General features: G+C 39.3%; 1 protein-coding gene across 3 annotated transcripts in view; it reads right to left on the minus strand.

The window, feature by feature from the left end:
• prex2 (phosphatidylinositol-3,4,5-trisphosphate-dependent Rac exchange factor 2) overlaps positions 1-12,837 on the minus strand; it is a 77,408-nt gene extending 64,571 nt beyond the window's left edge. For all 3 annotated transcript variants that reach the window (XM_026292447.1, XM_026292446.1, XM_026292445.1), the window contains exon 1: positions 12,428-12,837. In XM_026292447.1, the coding sequence (XP_026148232.1) occupies positions 12,428-12,565 (138 nt within the window). In that variant the 5' untranslated portion in view covers positions 12,566-12,837. The remainder of the gene's footprint in view (positions 1-12,427) is intronic.
• Between the last annotated feature and the right edge of the window lie 3,426 nt (positions 12,838-16,263).

Here is a 16,263-nt window from a genome sequence, read left to right on the forward strand (position 1 = left end):
GGTATTTCAAAGGAGATGATGTTAAGTGCACGGAGATGTGAGTTGAAAAAGGCCAGCACCGAGTGACCTGAAATGGGTGGAAGTGCTATTACTTCAGTAGTTGAGAACCCTGGTTTTCTCCTTCACTGCATAAGCTCTCGACAACACATTTAATGCTTGAAGGAACTTTCCGAGAATGTCAAATTAAGAAGATGTGCTCTGAATGTATTCTAAAAATGTGACTAAGAAGGAATTAGTCATTTTCTGAACTCAGCCTGAGGGAGAGCTTTTAAAGACGAAGACATCCATCAACAGGTAGCGGACAAGAATCTTTCTGTGCGTTCGTTCAGTGTTTGGAATACAGTTTGGAAAACAGCTTCAATAGGAAGCTCCAGGGAAAAAATTAGCAGCATCACAGTTTGATTTTGATTGATGTCTATAAGACAAGGATCCTATGATGAAATCCAAAGCAAGGTTTAGAAATCAACTTTTAAGATATAAACTACATGAGAAATTATATTACTTAGGTTTGAATTTAACCTCCATCAGACTTGATTTAAACACAATATACTCCCTGGTGCTCATATTGCTCTCAAACCTGAATGAAAACAAGATAGGAAGCAGGGAAATATCCTTGACCTAACATTACACTTTTTACTTTTACATGTCACAGAACAGTTTTAATTCTACAAATTGCTTTAAAGGCAGTAATTCATGATAAATGCAGAGATCCGATCAACAAAGCAGGTACTTGGATTCTATTATACTCTACCAAATGTATCGGTTAAAACACTTTAATCAGTCCTTTAAATCCAACTGTGTCACACAACTCAGAATTCAGCAGGGCCCTCAAAACTCAATTTGTGATTTAATCAATGACCTGTCACTGATCACACCAATCGTCACACAAAACCAGTGCAGCATGACAGACAACATAATAGGCGCATAGACAGTGGAACAATACAGCTGAAAAAACAGAAACACAGAAAAAAATAACTTCACCAGGAAAAAGAACCATGCCATGTACAGCATGACACAAACCAACAACAGCTGCTCCCTAAACACATGACAAACATAATGAAGCTCCATGTTGAAAAGCAGTGTCATGGTTACTGCAGTAAGAACTTACATCTGCCTTTGCAGTTGACCCTAACCACTGAGAATTACAGACCACCAAGGGCTATAATGCCATCTGTCACTCGGGGCAGCCACACAGCAGGAAGCCTGACCTGAGCAAGCTATCATAATACAACCACAAAGCATGTAAGCAATTTTAATGAGCAGACAAACCAAGAATTATTCCACCAAGATCTATGTGAGTGATGTGACTACAGTGAAAGCTTCATTTCATTAATTTTAAACAGAAGGATAAGGTAGGTGGTGGACCTAGATCAGTGGCTGAATATGCGTTTCTATCAAATTACAAAGCAAGAGTTCTGATAATTTTCTAAGAAAAAACAAGTTGACATGAACAGTTACAGAAATAATCGTAATCACATTGTACTGATGTCAAGCAATACTTCAAAAATGAATAAATGAATGCTTGAATCTGAGTTTGTAATAGGAAAAAGAGACTTAAATAATCAGCCTCTTTGTTGTAGGCCAACTCCACACTGATTACTATTCTGTAGCTGCCTCGCCTCGCAACTCTGCAGCTCACAAGCATTAGCATCTGATTAGCAAGTCTAATATGTACAAACACGAAGCAGACTTCGACAGGCCCTCACAAAAGGCTGACAGGGCTTACAGTTATATACAGCTGAGCAAAAGTATAGCTAATTTGCATCAAAAAGCTGTATCCCATCACTGATGTGTGAGAACAAAGATGGTTATAGAGAATCTATCACTTGAGTTTTAATAATGAAGTCTATTCAACAGGAAATAATCACTGTATCGGCAAGACATGAAGTTATACTACATACAGCTAAGGAACTCTAATGCAAAACGTTACGAGCCACACTGCAGCCTATCAGAAGTAAAGACCATAAAAAGAAACACAGTATGTTGGAGAGTGCATGTGTGATTGGACGGAGATAATAAATTGTTATCATCTAGAAGATAAGATAACTGTCTGTGTCATGTAGAAGTGATGGTGTAAAATTGAAAACACATTTTATGTGATTTTGAAGATAAGTATACCACACAGAAAACACACAGCCACACAAACATGGCTGAAGAATTCATGAAAGACCTGCTTCAGGTTATCCCTGAAATTTTGGACAGTTCAGACTAGACTTGTGAAAACAAAACTACTCTTCTGAAAAACAAACAAGACTGCCTTGTTGTTATCATCATTGAATCCTGGAACAGCTCCACAGACAGCGAATGGCAGATTGACTAGATTTATAGACACAGTAGCAGTACTGAATATAAAACTATTTCCAGGTATGCACACTGTCTGACAGCACTGTAATACACACACAGATCATTTGCAAAAGCATTACAGTGCTGACTCTAAATCTATCATTTTATGAGTCATCCAACTTCAGTGTTGTAATTCAGTGGTAGTGTAGTATGTCTGGGATTTGTCTATTGCTTGCATCACAGAGCAGAGAATCTCTTCTCCGGTTCAATGTTTTGGGTGCAAGACAGTATTGACAGTTCAGTCTATGAAAATGACATCTAATTCTCATCGCACACAGACTCATGCAAACAAATGTGCATGCATACAGTATACTGCTTAATTAAACTGACTAACTCATGGCTGACACAGAGACAGATAAACACTCACATTCAACCACACCAAAAAGTTATTCTGGAGCCCTGAAATATAATCACCTGAACTGTCACCCTGATAGCTGAGGGGGACTGCACATTAAAACCCCATTAAAGTTTTCATTATTCCACAGAGCAGATGGGTGTGATGAATAGATTGGTCTAATCATCACATATGGTCCTAGCTACCATTAATCAACACGGGCTCACATGCTGTGGGCTAGAAATGAATGGTTGTAGAAACCACAGCTGTAGCAGGTAATGCACAAATGTACTGAAATCTGGAAACTGAAATTAGGTTCAGTGAGCAGACGTGCATGAAAGATCATACACCACTCCACCACCAAGTTACTATGACTGAGCAATCACTCACAGACAGAGTGGCAAGCTGCCTCAATTTAACAGGAGAGACAGCTTGGACAAAAAACTGCATGTAGATTCATATGTAATTTTCTGAAAATGCTTTTTGCTCAGCGAGTATTTGAAATTGTACTCTGTATTTTCTGTATATTTATGTATATTTATGTAGAAGAGTAGAAACGGAAGGGCAACCTGAATGGCTGAAGGGCTGTTTCTGTGCTGAAAGAGTGTCTGCTGCCCTAACCCGGTTCAGGACATTTTATGAATGGATATTATGCAACATTGTCCCCTGGCATCTCTCCACAAGATTGCAAAGATACAATCAGCGGAAAAACTGGCCACTCCTCTTGTGTATGTTTATCTCTATGTCAATGAAACATATCACACCAGAGGAATTTGGCAAAAACAGAGGCCACTTGCTTCCTCAAACAAGCAAATTCACAGTCACACAACAAGAGGACAATAATGGACATTCTTTCATTTCCAAATCAAGTGTGTGTTTAGTATACTTGCCAGGCGAGAGCAAGTGGTTGTGTCAAAGAAAGGGTAGAGTGAATATGAAGTGAGCAGACAAGAGAATGAAGAAAGTGAAAGGGGAGAGAAAATACATGTCGTTCATCATGTTATACAGCCCACGCCCTGAAAAATGGGATGTGGAGGGAATACAAATCACACCCAGTGAGAAAGAGGGCACTAAACAAATCCAACAGAATCCAATTGCTTCGGCTAAAGAAATAAGGAAAGTTATCTACATGCTGCAATGCTGCAGAAATTAGTTTGAATCAAGCATGAAACTAGTCTCAAACATCTGTTTATGCATTAAGGTTAAAACCACTGGAGAAGTGCGCAGGAGCACTGGGTCCATTTGATGTACTACAAACAAATTTGCAATTTTAGGTCCATGTGGATTGATTGGTTCTACTTCAGAACACCCTGCTTTCTGAAAACTAAAAAGAATAAAAAAAAATGTAAATGCATTAATACATCTGTCAGCAAAATTTACATATTCTGTTACCAAACTTTAACTTTGATTTTGCTGTAATGTGGTTTCTATTGCTCACAGTTAAATAAGGTCCAATGTGATATTATTGGTCACCAGTAAAAGTGCTGGAAGACGAAATAGGCCTCTTTGTCCACCGATGATACACTGACTTGTACTAATCTGTCACAATTTGATGGCAAATGACAAATAAATAAAAGTCATTAGAATTTCTTTTACACTTTATATTTTATAGTTGCAAATTGGTAAAACACTATGCAGACAGCCAACAGGTAATCCAGTGGATTCCAATCCACAATCTATGAAATGATTCTCTTCTTTACAAATAAAAAAGATGAAACAACTCTCATCTAAGTTAATAGTTATTAGATAGAGACTACAACCAGCTTCCCTACGCACAATAGACTGAACTGACTCATTAAAGCAGTCAGTGTCAAAAACAGTGTGTGTTTTTTGTTGCATCTATCACCAAGGACGACAAAGTAAAAAGTAGAGCACTCTCATAACAATTAAAGCAGGCAGCAGACGTACAAGCAGCTCAGCACCTTCAGGGAAGTTCTTGAGACATTTGACTCTGGTATGTGCAAGAGTACCGGTGAGAAAATAAAAGACCTGAAGATATAAAACAAGAAATGGCAGACAGAATAAACAGAGAGAGAGACATGTAGAGGAAGTACAGAAGGAAGGGAGGGAAAAAAAGAGAGCCTTGTCAGGCCTTCTTTACACCGAAACCCAGCAGGGAGGATATGGTGCTTTTATCATACTCCCTTCACAAAGGAACTGCTTTTAAATCAGACGTTAACAAGACAGAGTTAAATCTCCTGCAGAGGCCTTCCACATATACACCTATGAACACACCGAATTCCTGCCGAGCAAAAAGTGAACTTCCACTAAGAAGTACTGACAGAGACTAATAGAGTCGGTCTCCAATGCTGTGAGTACATTGGGGGACAGAGGAAAAAAAAGAGAGAAAGGCTCTTTATAGTCATTCTCTCCTATAGGCCACAACCATCCTGCCATCAACAAAACTTAATGACACCTCCAAGAGTCATCCTGGGCTTCCTATCTCATTTGTCCTCTGCCTAATTTTCCCAAACTGTGGGAATTGTCTCTACTGAGAATGTACAGGGTGGGCCATTTATATGGATACACCTTAATAAAATGGGAATGGTTGGTGATATTAACGTCCTGTTTGTGGCACATTAGTATATGTGAGGGGGTGCTTGGTTTTAACGTAACTTTATTCTTTCATGAGTTATTTACAAGTTTCTGACCACTTATAAAATGTGTTCGGGAGACCTTGGGGGCCATTCAACTGGCCCACGACGACCAGTCCAGTTTCCTGAAAAGTGGATTGGTCGTCGTGGGCCAGTTGAATGGCCCCCAAGGTCTCCCGATCTGACCCCCTTAGACTTTTATCTTTGGGGTCATCTGAAGGCAATTGTCTATGGTGTGAAGATACGAGATGTGCAGCACCTGAAACTACGGACACTGGAAGCCTGTGCTGGCATTTCTCCTGTGGTGTTGCTATCAGTGTGTGAAGAGTGGGAGAAGAGGGTTGCATTGACAATCCATCACAATGGGCAGCACATTGAACACATTTTATAAGTGGTCAGAAACTTGTAAATAACTCATGAAAGAATAAAGTTACGTTAAAACCAAGCACACCATTGTTTTTCTTGTGAAATTCCCAATAAGTTTGATGTGTCACATGACCCTCTTCCTATTGAAAAAATAAAAGTTGGATCCAAGATGGCCGACTTCCAAATGGCCACCATGGTCACCACCCATCTTGAAAAGTTTGCCCCCTCACATATACTAATGTGCCACAAACAGGACGTTAATATCACCAACCATTCCCATTTTATTAAGGTGTATCCATATAAATGGCCCACCCTGTACAAAGGAAACATACAGTATAAATACAGAAGGGAATGTTAAGATGTTTATCCTGGGGGTGGCTATTAAGGTTCATCTCCACAGCTCAATACAAGGTATCTGGGTTCCATTAACAACAGAAAACATAGTAAGTCCTTATTTTACAGGGTCTACTGAAAAATAGTCCATTTATTTTAGAAGTAGACAACATAAACAATAGGCACTCTTGGAAAATCATTCAAGAGCGTACTGTTTTAGGATATGCTTGCTTTGTGAAAAATATAAGATAACAGGGACATAAGTTTATAATTTGACCAATAAAGCAATGTGTTTTTATGGACCTATTTTCCTACAGCATGAAGACAAATTCTTGTCTTTGATGTATTCTTGTCCTTTCACTGACCCTGACACCTAAGGCCGTTCATAAGCAGGTGGAATAAATCAGTTTATCTAATGAATATGTCTGTGTCCAACGACTACGCCTGACTCCTCACACAGCTACCACTGGACTGAAATAAGCACAAAAGCAGAAAATTATGTTTGTGGTCATGTCAATTTAATTGAATACCTGACAGGCTGTGGGTCTGTCCAATTTCACCCATCACGGCACTATAAATGGCAGTCATCTCCAGCATATTTGAATCTTTTGACTTGTGAAATTGGATATTAGGCAGTGAGACTCCCCTCCACTTGCTGCGTTAGTCCTTGGAGACCAAGCCTGCCATGCTTCCCCAGTTTCCATGTGCAGCCAAGCAAAATATCACCCACCGATAGCTGGCATTTCTCCATCAGAGCCACACGCCACCACCCTGTATTGATCTGTAACATGACTAAGCGAAATCATCAGCATCCTAATCTGCAGCACACTTCCAAGCATGACTATCTCACACTCAGATGGTTCATTAGATTTCCATTCAGCTGTCCAAAACATCTGCTAGAAGCCCCCCTACCATCACTCTCAGCGGGACTGACAAGAAAAAATGAAACGTGCAGCATCAGCCTCTCACTGGACATTATGAATAGAAAATTGAACAACTGCCCTGCCAGTTTCAATCTCTCTCACTCTCCATACGCACAACTGTTGCGACCATACCCACCCACACAAACCCCCTAATGCTCATCACCCCTAGTTTTTCTCTGTAAATTCAAAGAGCAGGCCAATAGGGCTGCATCAAAGTGGTATAGACCTGGTATTATTTGGCCTGGCCTGCTTTCTCTTCCAAATAAGCAAAAATTAAAACCATTACTTTCTATTTCTTGCTTTAAAATTATTGAGTAACCTTTGTGTCCATGTGTAGCCCTAGTTACTAGAAAATTACTCTAATCAACTATTTCAATTGGCACCAGGTAGTTGGGTTTAGCAGGAAAAACATCACCAAATCAGACATTTAAATTTAGCATCAGTCAGTGAGGAACATCTGAAGAGACACTCGACAGATGGATCTTTATGTAAAGAGAGAATATTTCCACTTTATCAGGGGATCAGAAACCTGAATCAGAACAACTGTTTAAGCTGCCCTGTGAGTGCTGGATATTTCAATTCAATTTATTTGTATAGTGCCAAATCACAATACAATCATCTCAAGACACTTTATAAAAAATGAAAAAACAAAAAAACAAAAAAAAAAAATCCCTTATGAGCAACCACTTGGCAACAGTGGAGAGGAAAAATTCCCTTTAATGGAAGAAAAAACCTCCAGCAGAACCGGGCTCAGTTTGGGCGGCCATCTGCCTCGACCGGTTGGGGTGAGTGGATAGAGGAGAGAGGAAAGAACAGCAACAATAAACAACAAATAGACACTGCAGGTTGGTGCACGCACATCAGCAATAAAATGCTGTTTCATAGAATGATATGTAAAATGCATTTACCATTACTGCCACAAATGCTGTTTTCACAGCTTGTTCTGCTGCCCCATACTGCCAGAAAAAAAGATCCAATTAGTGAAGTTGTGGCTTAAACCATCTGACCTCCAGATTTTAGCAAACATACCAGTACCATTGTTTATCATCATGTGGTGGAACCATCCTTTTAAAGATTACAACCTTAAGGTCTGATTAGGAAAGTCAGACTTTATGCCTTATTCATAGTCATTAGGTTTGCCCTTTATGGGTGAAACCAAGTGGACTTCACACATACCATGATTTTAGGCCATGAAGAATGTGAAAGACCAGTAAAAGATTTAAAAGTGGAGCGTAGAGGATTACTCATTGTCTGTTCCTCAAAGCCTAATCATTAGTGCTATGCCATGGACATAAAGGAAAGAATGACAAGGATGTCAGTGGACAGCACATGCTTAGAGACAGAGAGGCAATTGTGTAACTCTTATAGTTTCTATAGCTAATCCCACTAAGTGCTTAATTAAATAATTTGCAGTGAAGTGGAATTTCCCTTCATGTCTGAGTTCCAGCCTTGGATGTTTATAGATTCTAAGCTCAGAAAGGCGGGATGGACAAAAGCATGAATGACATATCTGAACATAAGTCACAGAGGAAGCATGCAAACTGTAACTGCAGAGACAACTTCATCATACAGTTGATGGGATACTTCAATGTTTACAGGCAATAACCTGATATATTTCTATCACATACACCATATATGATATCATCATCATCATTATTATTATTTGCACAAACGTGTGCACGTCTCTATTGCAGTCCTATCGCCTATGGAGCTCAGCGTTGGCAAGTGGGCAGCTGTATGAGAGTGTGTTTATTGAAGCAGGAAACACGCAGCACAATGTAAAGACAGGGAGGGCCAGGAAGGAAGGAAATCCTGCCTGAAAAATGGTCTGGGAGACAAAAGCAAAAGAACGCTCTCCAGTGTAAGAAGCTGCGAAAAGGACATAAGACTGACACAATGAACCAGAAGAAGTAACCAGTGATTAATGCAGTCGATCTAGACTAGACTGCAGGAAGAGCAAAATGTTTTTCCCAAACTAATAATCAACTTCTAGTTACAGTGGCAGTTTGAAGGAAAAAAAGGCACACAACTCAGGCAGAACAGGGCATCCCATTAAGCAATCTTTTTTTCTAAGGAGTTTAGAGCAATAAGTAGATACTTTGGGAAATGTGCTAATTTCCTTTACTGTGAGACTAAGATGACAAGACTGATACAGCAGTTTATGGGAAATATGAAGCTACAGACAATGATGAGTTAGCTTGGCTTTATGGCAGCCCATATTAGTTTCCTCATTAATCATCAAACCAAATTAGTGTTTTTGACAAAATGTCAAACTATTCCTTTAAAATATGTAAGTAATAGGGTGAGGCTGATATGATGCGTATCTCTATATAGTGTCAAAACATCAAAGGTACATGCAATACAATGTGATTAGACAATGCAAAGGAATGATGCTATATAATTCAATGAGTTGAATTATTTAGTAATCAAACAAAATTAAGACCTTTCACAAACTGGCTTTCTTATTTTCAAATTCTGTACAACCGTTTTCTGTTTGAAGTTTACACTACAGTCAGTGCACTTTTGCTGTTGCGTGTTTGCTGTGCTCAACTGCAGCGAACATACAATAGTTTACATCTGCAGCGCACGTTAACATAAAGCAAATTTAGAAGGAATAAAACTATCACCACCACGTTTCTAAATAAATGCATAAAACATCTAACAATCACTTAGATAGGATGCTATCAGGTAATAAGCAACAAATCTGGATTTCTTTCCAATATTTCATCCATTCAGAGCTGTATCCATCTATCCAGTTTTATGATTGGGTGTGACATCACCCAAACATAAAACTGCTTAAACTTAAGTCAGAAGATTACTTTTCTTTTTAATAATTTAAAAGAAGACTTCCACCATCCGATTAATCCTTCTTTTTTTCGTCATACCAGCTCTTCATTGTTTGTGCTTCTGCGTTTTCTGATTTGAAGCATGTTTCTTTATTTTTTTGTGTTTACACATGTTTATTATGTGTTTTTATCAAACTAGGATGCACTGAGGGAGCTGGATGTTGGAATGAAGTCTACAGATTAACAGACAGGAAAGCGGTAGGAACAAGAGGTCATGACCTTCAAAGTCAGCAGCTGTCTGTTCAGAGAATATGAGCTCTCTCGTCATGCCACCCTGACCTGACCCTCCTCCAGGAATGCTCAATGGTCATAGGTTATAAGTAAAAAAGAGCAGCCGGGGCCAATATGACCATCCCAGCCAAGATATAAACAAATCCAAACCCTGTGAGAGCGAGATGTGGAACATCTATGTGCAAACACAAAAAAACACAGGGTGACTTGAACACCTGGGTTTCCAAGAGTAAATGTTCTTTCTTAACAGCTGCTTTCTCCATTACATTTGTTTTCCCACTTCCTGCGTCTATTATCGCAGAAAAGAGGCTACTGACAACCACTGTGTCTGCTCACCAACAAAATTTCCCACATAAAGTCCAGGAAATCTAACAAGGACATTCCTTTACTGCTGTATTTTAAATAAACTAAAGATGAATTTCAACCCTTGACAAATACTGCCTTTCAGAGACCTTCAACATATTTCATTTGTGTGACTAAACAAACTATAGAAATGCAATGAGCTCATTCGAGTGAGAATTTACATTATGCCTGGATTTGGTCCTCTCACTGCTGCATTTTCTATGAATGACTGACATTTTACTGTCTCATAGTTGTCCAAGATAAACACCAGTGTCCACCACCACCCACTATATCCAGCCATACTCCAGCTATAATTGTTCATTATGTAAGACAGGCCTGAGAAATGTCAGACAACCCCCCACCCCCCAATCACTGTGAAACTACTATGTAAGTTTCACTAACAGAGTATAAAACGTGATCCTTTAACCTCCGTAAAGTCAAATTTAGACTTCCCAGTGCTGACACCTTCAGCATGCAGTCTACATATTTTCCCACAAAGGCTCAGGCTGTCCTGTGACAAAATGTTCTAATCACTTGAGTTGTTTTCCACTACCTTAACCGTAAAATATGTAAGAGGTGCATAGTGTCTGGGTCGCACAGATCAGCAGCAACAATCTCCACTCTGCAGTTCAACACTGGCCACTACCTGAAACCTCATTGTTCCCCAGCATTTCCTAACCTCAACGGAATTCCTCCTCCAGGAAATATGGTTTACAAAAGAAGGCACCAAGCCCAGCCCACCCCCCCGCACCCTTCACCCTCCTGGCAATATCCCATCTACCCCTATGCCTGCCCGCTGAGTTCCCTGGATTATCCCACCAGGGAGTCGCATAGAGGGGGGCAGGGTTGTCCTCCTTTCTGACCTCCAGACACAGAAAGTTGTGTGGTTTGTAACCGGTTATAATGTGACAGTAAATTAAGCAAGAGAGACAAGTATGTGTTTGATCAGATGAAAGTCTATAATATGAACCCTTTCCCCAGTAGTGCTGTCTTTGATCATCCAAACTATCAACCACAATGCTCCCCAGGACTGGCCAGACAATAAGACAATAGAAAGCTGTATTTTCCGCTCACTTTCTAGCTTCTTTATCATCATCCTCCTCTATCAGCTTCAATAAGCAGCTAAATCAACAAAAAGCAATCTATCTCTGTCAGACCTCAGGATAATGCTTCCATCACATTCCCTACCAGAACAAAGTTGCCTTGTAAAGACCACTCACTTCTGAAATGAATTCCAGTCCCAGCACTACAGCAGAGATAAAGGATGGGTGACTGAATTCCCCACACCCCCCTTCACTGGGACAGAGGATACAACCCCTCATGCAACCCCTGTAGAAATGATGCTACTTCTACGAAATGCCAAATTTAGCTCCCTTCCCTTATTGGTCCCTCCGTCCTCCATTGGAAACATCTGCACAGAGAGAGGAGGATGTACACATTTATACATGTGGTCTGGGAAACAGTGCTCCCACCAACACGTTACACATTGGCCCCCTGGACCCAGCGTCCCAAGCTAAAACTTCTGAGAGCGTATGGAAGTCATCCAAAACCACAGGTTGTACTGCAAAGATGTTTATGATCACAAGATTCATATTAATTATCAGCTTTTATCAATGTCAACTTTTGTTATGCAATACAAACTAAGCTGAGGGTACATCGTTCCCATGTTGCAGTAACCAAGGGCAAGAAGAAAAACGTCTTTCTGATCAGCTCTTTGCAGGCAGACCAGTGTGAGACCTGAAGAGGATTAAACATCACACTGACTGTGCAGGAACTAGAGCTGGAAATGGCCCTTTATGTCTGCTCTGCCAATTTCACACTTGCAATTTGAAAAGTTAATGTCTCCATGAGTGGTTCACACGGGATTGCAAGTGACAGTGTAAGAAGCTGGTTCCTGTGTTGGACATCCCAAAGGCAGCATGCAGGGGGTGGTGGGGGGGGTGTGCACAGGTTTTTAAAGTATAAGTGGACGAGTTGAGGCTTTGGTGGCCGATGCACCATGCATACTAAACAGACTGGCTGTTTTCTTTCTTCCTGCGCTTTGACGCCCTTTTTTTCTGGAGTAAAATGTGCAACTTCTGTGCTGCCTCTGGTTAAAATCGGTGTCAAACTTACCGAGAGAAACTCTAGCGTCCCGACATAGTCCCGTTCAGTCTTTAGCAGCTCATTTAAGACGCACACCCGCAACCGGAGTTGTTTCTCCAAGTCTTTCCCGCTTTCGGCTCTGTGCTCAGTCCTGCTCTCCTCAGTCATTGTGACTTTATTCCCTCGGTAGTCCAAAGTTTAGCATCACACAGCAAAGCTCAGTTTTGAAAGTTTCAAATGTGCAGCATGCTTGGTTGAAAGTGTTGGATCCCCGAAATGTTACAAAAAAACAAAAACACCGATGAAAACTACCAAAATTAAGATAATTTCAAAAGTGAAATAAAACTAAAACTGGAAGTTAGTCCAGAGTGTGAGACACCTTCCCACCGAGTCTGAGAGTATTACAACTACACTGATTTAGAAATGTGAGTCCATGTGACTCCTACAATCTTCATCCTAATCCTGCCTCCTGGACGCTGATTCAGGACCAGTGTCAAGTTAACTACAACCCTCACGAAAGTTTCCGGCTGTTGCTTTCACAATAAAAGAACTACGCCATCCTACAGACAAACGCCAATTTAGAAATTTAACCAAATAGTTTTTATAAACGTATTTACGATGTACTGATATTTTAAAATTGACCAGGAAAACGCCCTGAAAACAAAATGCATCGTATTTACTGTACAATATTTAGTGACTTCAATGCTTTTGTTTGTCATTTCTTAATTTGAAAGAACAATTACACTACTTCTGGGATTATTATAGTTACCTTTAGTTGGGCTGGAAAGTGTTGACTTTTTACTCAACAGCCAAATAGACTTCAGAAAGATCATAAATGCGATATGGGGTCAATTGAGAGAAAATTACATACTTATGTATTTCTGTAAAGCAATAGCACAACACTGCCTGCAGTTTTACTCCATTACCCAAATGGTCAGCCGGGCTCATTTACTGAAATCCCTCTCTAGTTTTAGAGCCCCAAGAAATCCTGTGAGACAGCCATTGTGCAGCTGGATGCAAGATGAAAAGAGTGCCAGTGCAAAAGTTAACAATGCAAAAGAATTATGTTCTATTACTTTAATTGCTTTCTTTCTCTTTGTAATAAAGCACAGTAGTTTCTTAATGAAGTAATGAATAAAACTTTGGTTCATATCATTAGGCAGCTAATGAGTTTATTGCTAATATCTGTGAGATAATATGATCATCTATGAACTTGTAGCATCTCATCCAGTGCTGTTAGCTTATTAAATTATTTTTGATTGTTGGTTAGAGTTGAAAAATGTGAGATTATAAATCAAAGTCAAAATAGAAAATCAGTGTGGACATGAGGTTTACCTGCCATTAAACATGTAGCTAATGACAGTTCACAGTGACAGTATGACCAAAATGTGGGTTAACATGACCTTTTAACTGCACTTTATGCATACATTTTATACCATATTGTCAAATTATATACATTATTTAATTATTTGTATATAATTAGACTAATCATATTTTTTCTTATGTATTTATTTGAGGCTTTTGTAACAGTATTAAAGCAAATTTGATTCAAAGTCATCTTTACTCATTCTGCATTTGTTCAAGACAAGACAGAATCTACTCCAATGCAGCCACATTATAATATCTAATAAAATGTAAAATGAAATAAAGTACAAAAAGCCAAATATTCAAGGTCCCACACACCAAACTAAGTCCTTTTCTATTGTCTTTATAAGTCATGGAAGAGGGTTGCATATTCGAAACACATTCATTAGCATTTAGACACCATCTAAATGAATATAAATGTTGATAGAAAAAATTAACAGCAGCACAGGCCCGTGCTAAATTGGTGTGACTGATGCACTTTGTTGGAAGCAGGAAAAGTGAAATTTCCTAGAGCAAATTGGTATAGATGTGTCTTGTCTGCAGTAAAGTGCTTGTCCCTTGTATTTTTAAAGATTTGATTAGAGAACTTAATTAAAAAGCAGATGCTTTTTGTTCCACAGCTCATTTTTTACAAACTAGAAACATTTCAATCCATTTAAACTGAATCTGATGCACAGCAAAGCCACAGTGCACACAGGACATACAGAGATGCAGACAGTGACATTTGATCATTTAAATTAGGACAAACTCCCCCACTATTTTGAGGTGAAATTTTGTACAACCTTCCTTCTTGCTCTCTGTTAGCACTGCAATGCAGGGATCACATCTTTAGAACCTGCTTAAGTGTTTATGTATTGAATTAGTCAAAGTAATTTTGCACCTGGATAGATAGCAGCACAATTAACAGTAAAACCAGCTTTAATGTTATCAACTTGGAAGTCTTTTGAGAGGATTGTAATGGAGTCAGTCTTATGATGATTTAAGAGTTGCGTCCCTAACCTAATCTTAGCGAGTTGGGATTTGTTAACTCCATTCTCAAATAAATTCATACCCTTTGTTTCGTGACATTTTTATGTAATGTATTTATCATATTCTAGCATGCTGTCTATGGAGTTTATTGGAGACATTCACCAAAGGAGAAAAGGAATCTAACTGATGACTACTGCCCTAATTTATCAGCACCAGCGGGAGCCTTTATTTTATGAGCTGTTTTATCTTTCATTTACAAGTTAGTGTCAGTTTTCTGAGGCAAGATGAGGACATGGCTCTTAAATGTGGGTAAATCTTGACATGTAGGATACTCTGGTGGATAAATGTAGTACTGCATACCTTCAGTGTATATCTCAATGTTAAACTTTTGTGATGTACAGTTTCTCTGAGCCCACCAGAGAGCAGTATTGTTTTCCACTAAAATGCTATGAATCAAAAAGGGTTTACTAAGACAGACAGTCAATATTCCTTTCAGTCTCTAGTCCATGTTGCATCAAATCATTTCTGCAGATTTGTCAGGTAGACATTCATACTTCACGTAATGTATTTTAAAGTATAAGTAATGTATTTTATTCAGATGTGCTAATAGTGGAGGCCACTGTTGTACACTGTCATGTTTATTAAGCCAGTCTGAGATGACTTTTGCTTTGTCACATGATGCATTTTCATGTTAGAAGTAGCCATTAGATGATTGGTAAATTGTGGCCATAAAGGGATGCACATGATGAGCGACAATGCTCAGATAAGCTGTGGCCTTCAAATCACGACTGACTGGCATTAACCTGTTGAAGGTCTGCCATGAAAATACTTTGCACGCCATTACACCACCAGCAGCAGGCTGAACAGGTGGCAGTGGGCCCCTTGATTCATGTCATATGGGAGACACACAGATGGTAGGGTCAGAACCAGTTGTAAAGCATGGTTGTCCGTGTTACCATAGCCTTTCTGTCAGCCTGAACAAGTTTGGCCCTTCTCCTCTAACCTCAGGTGTTTATGTCCGTAAGACTTCAGCTCATTACATGTTTTTTTCTGCACCACTCTGACAAAACTCTAGAGACTGTATGGGAATATCACTAGTTCAGCAGTTTTAGAAATACTCAACCCAACCTGTCTGGAACCAACAATCAATTCACAATCAAGTCAGTGAGATCATTTTTATTTTCTTATTCTAATGTTTGATGTAAACATGAACTGACCTGTAGCTGCATGATGTTATGCATTACAATGCTGCCAAATGATTGGTGGATTGCACGATTGTACAAACCCACTGTACTTGACCCTGGTCAAGCTCGATGTTGTCTGTCCTCTAGACCCCTGACCCTGGAAGGATAATTGATAATAGACAATTGATGTATGGGCAATTACATGAATAAGCAGCTACACAGGCATTCCTAAGTAACTTCTCAGTTAGCAACAAATTACATACAATAAAAAATAATTCTCTAGTAAATTTTTGAACCTATACTTTGCTACCTAGTATGTGTTTTGTGGATGAGTGAATTGACTCAGTT

The sequence above is a fragment of the Mastacembelus armatus genome, chromosome 20, assembly GCF_900324485.2.
Source record: "Mastacembelus armatus chromosome 20, fMasArm1.2, whole genome shotgun sequence".
In the NCBI taxonomy this organism is placed as follows: Eukaryota; Metazoa; Chordata; class Actinopteri; order Synbranchiformes; family Mastacembelidae; genus Mastacembelus; species Mastacembelus armatus.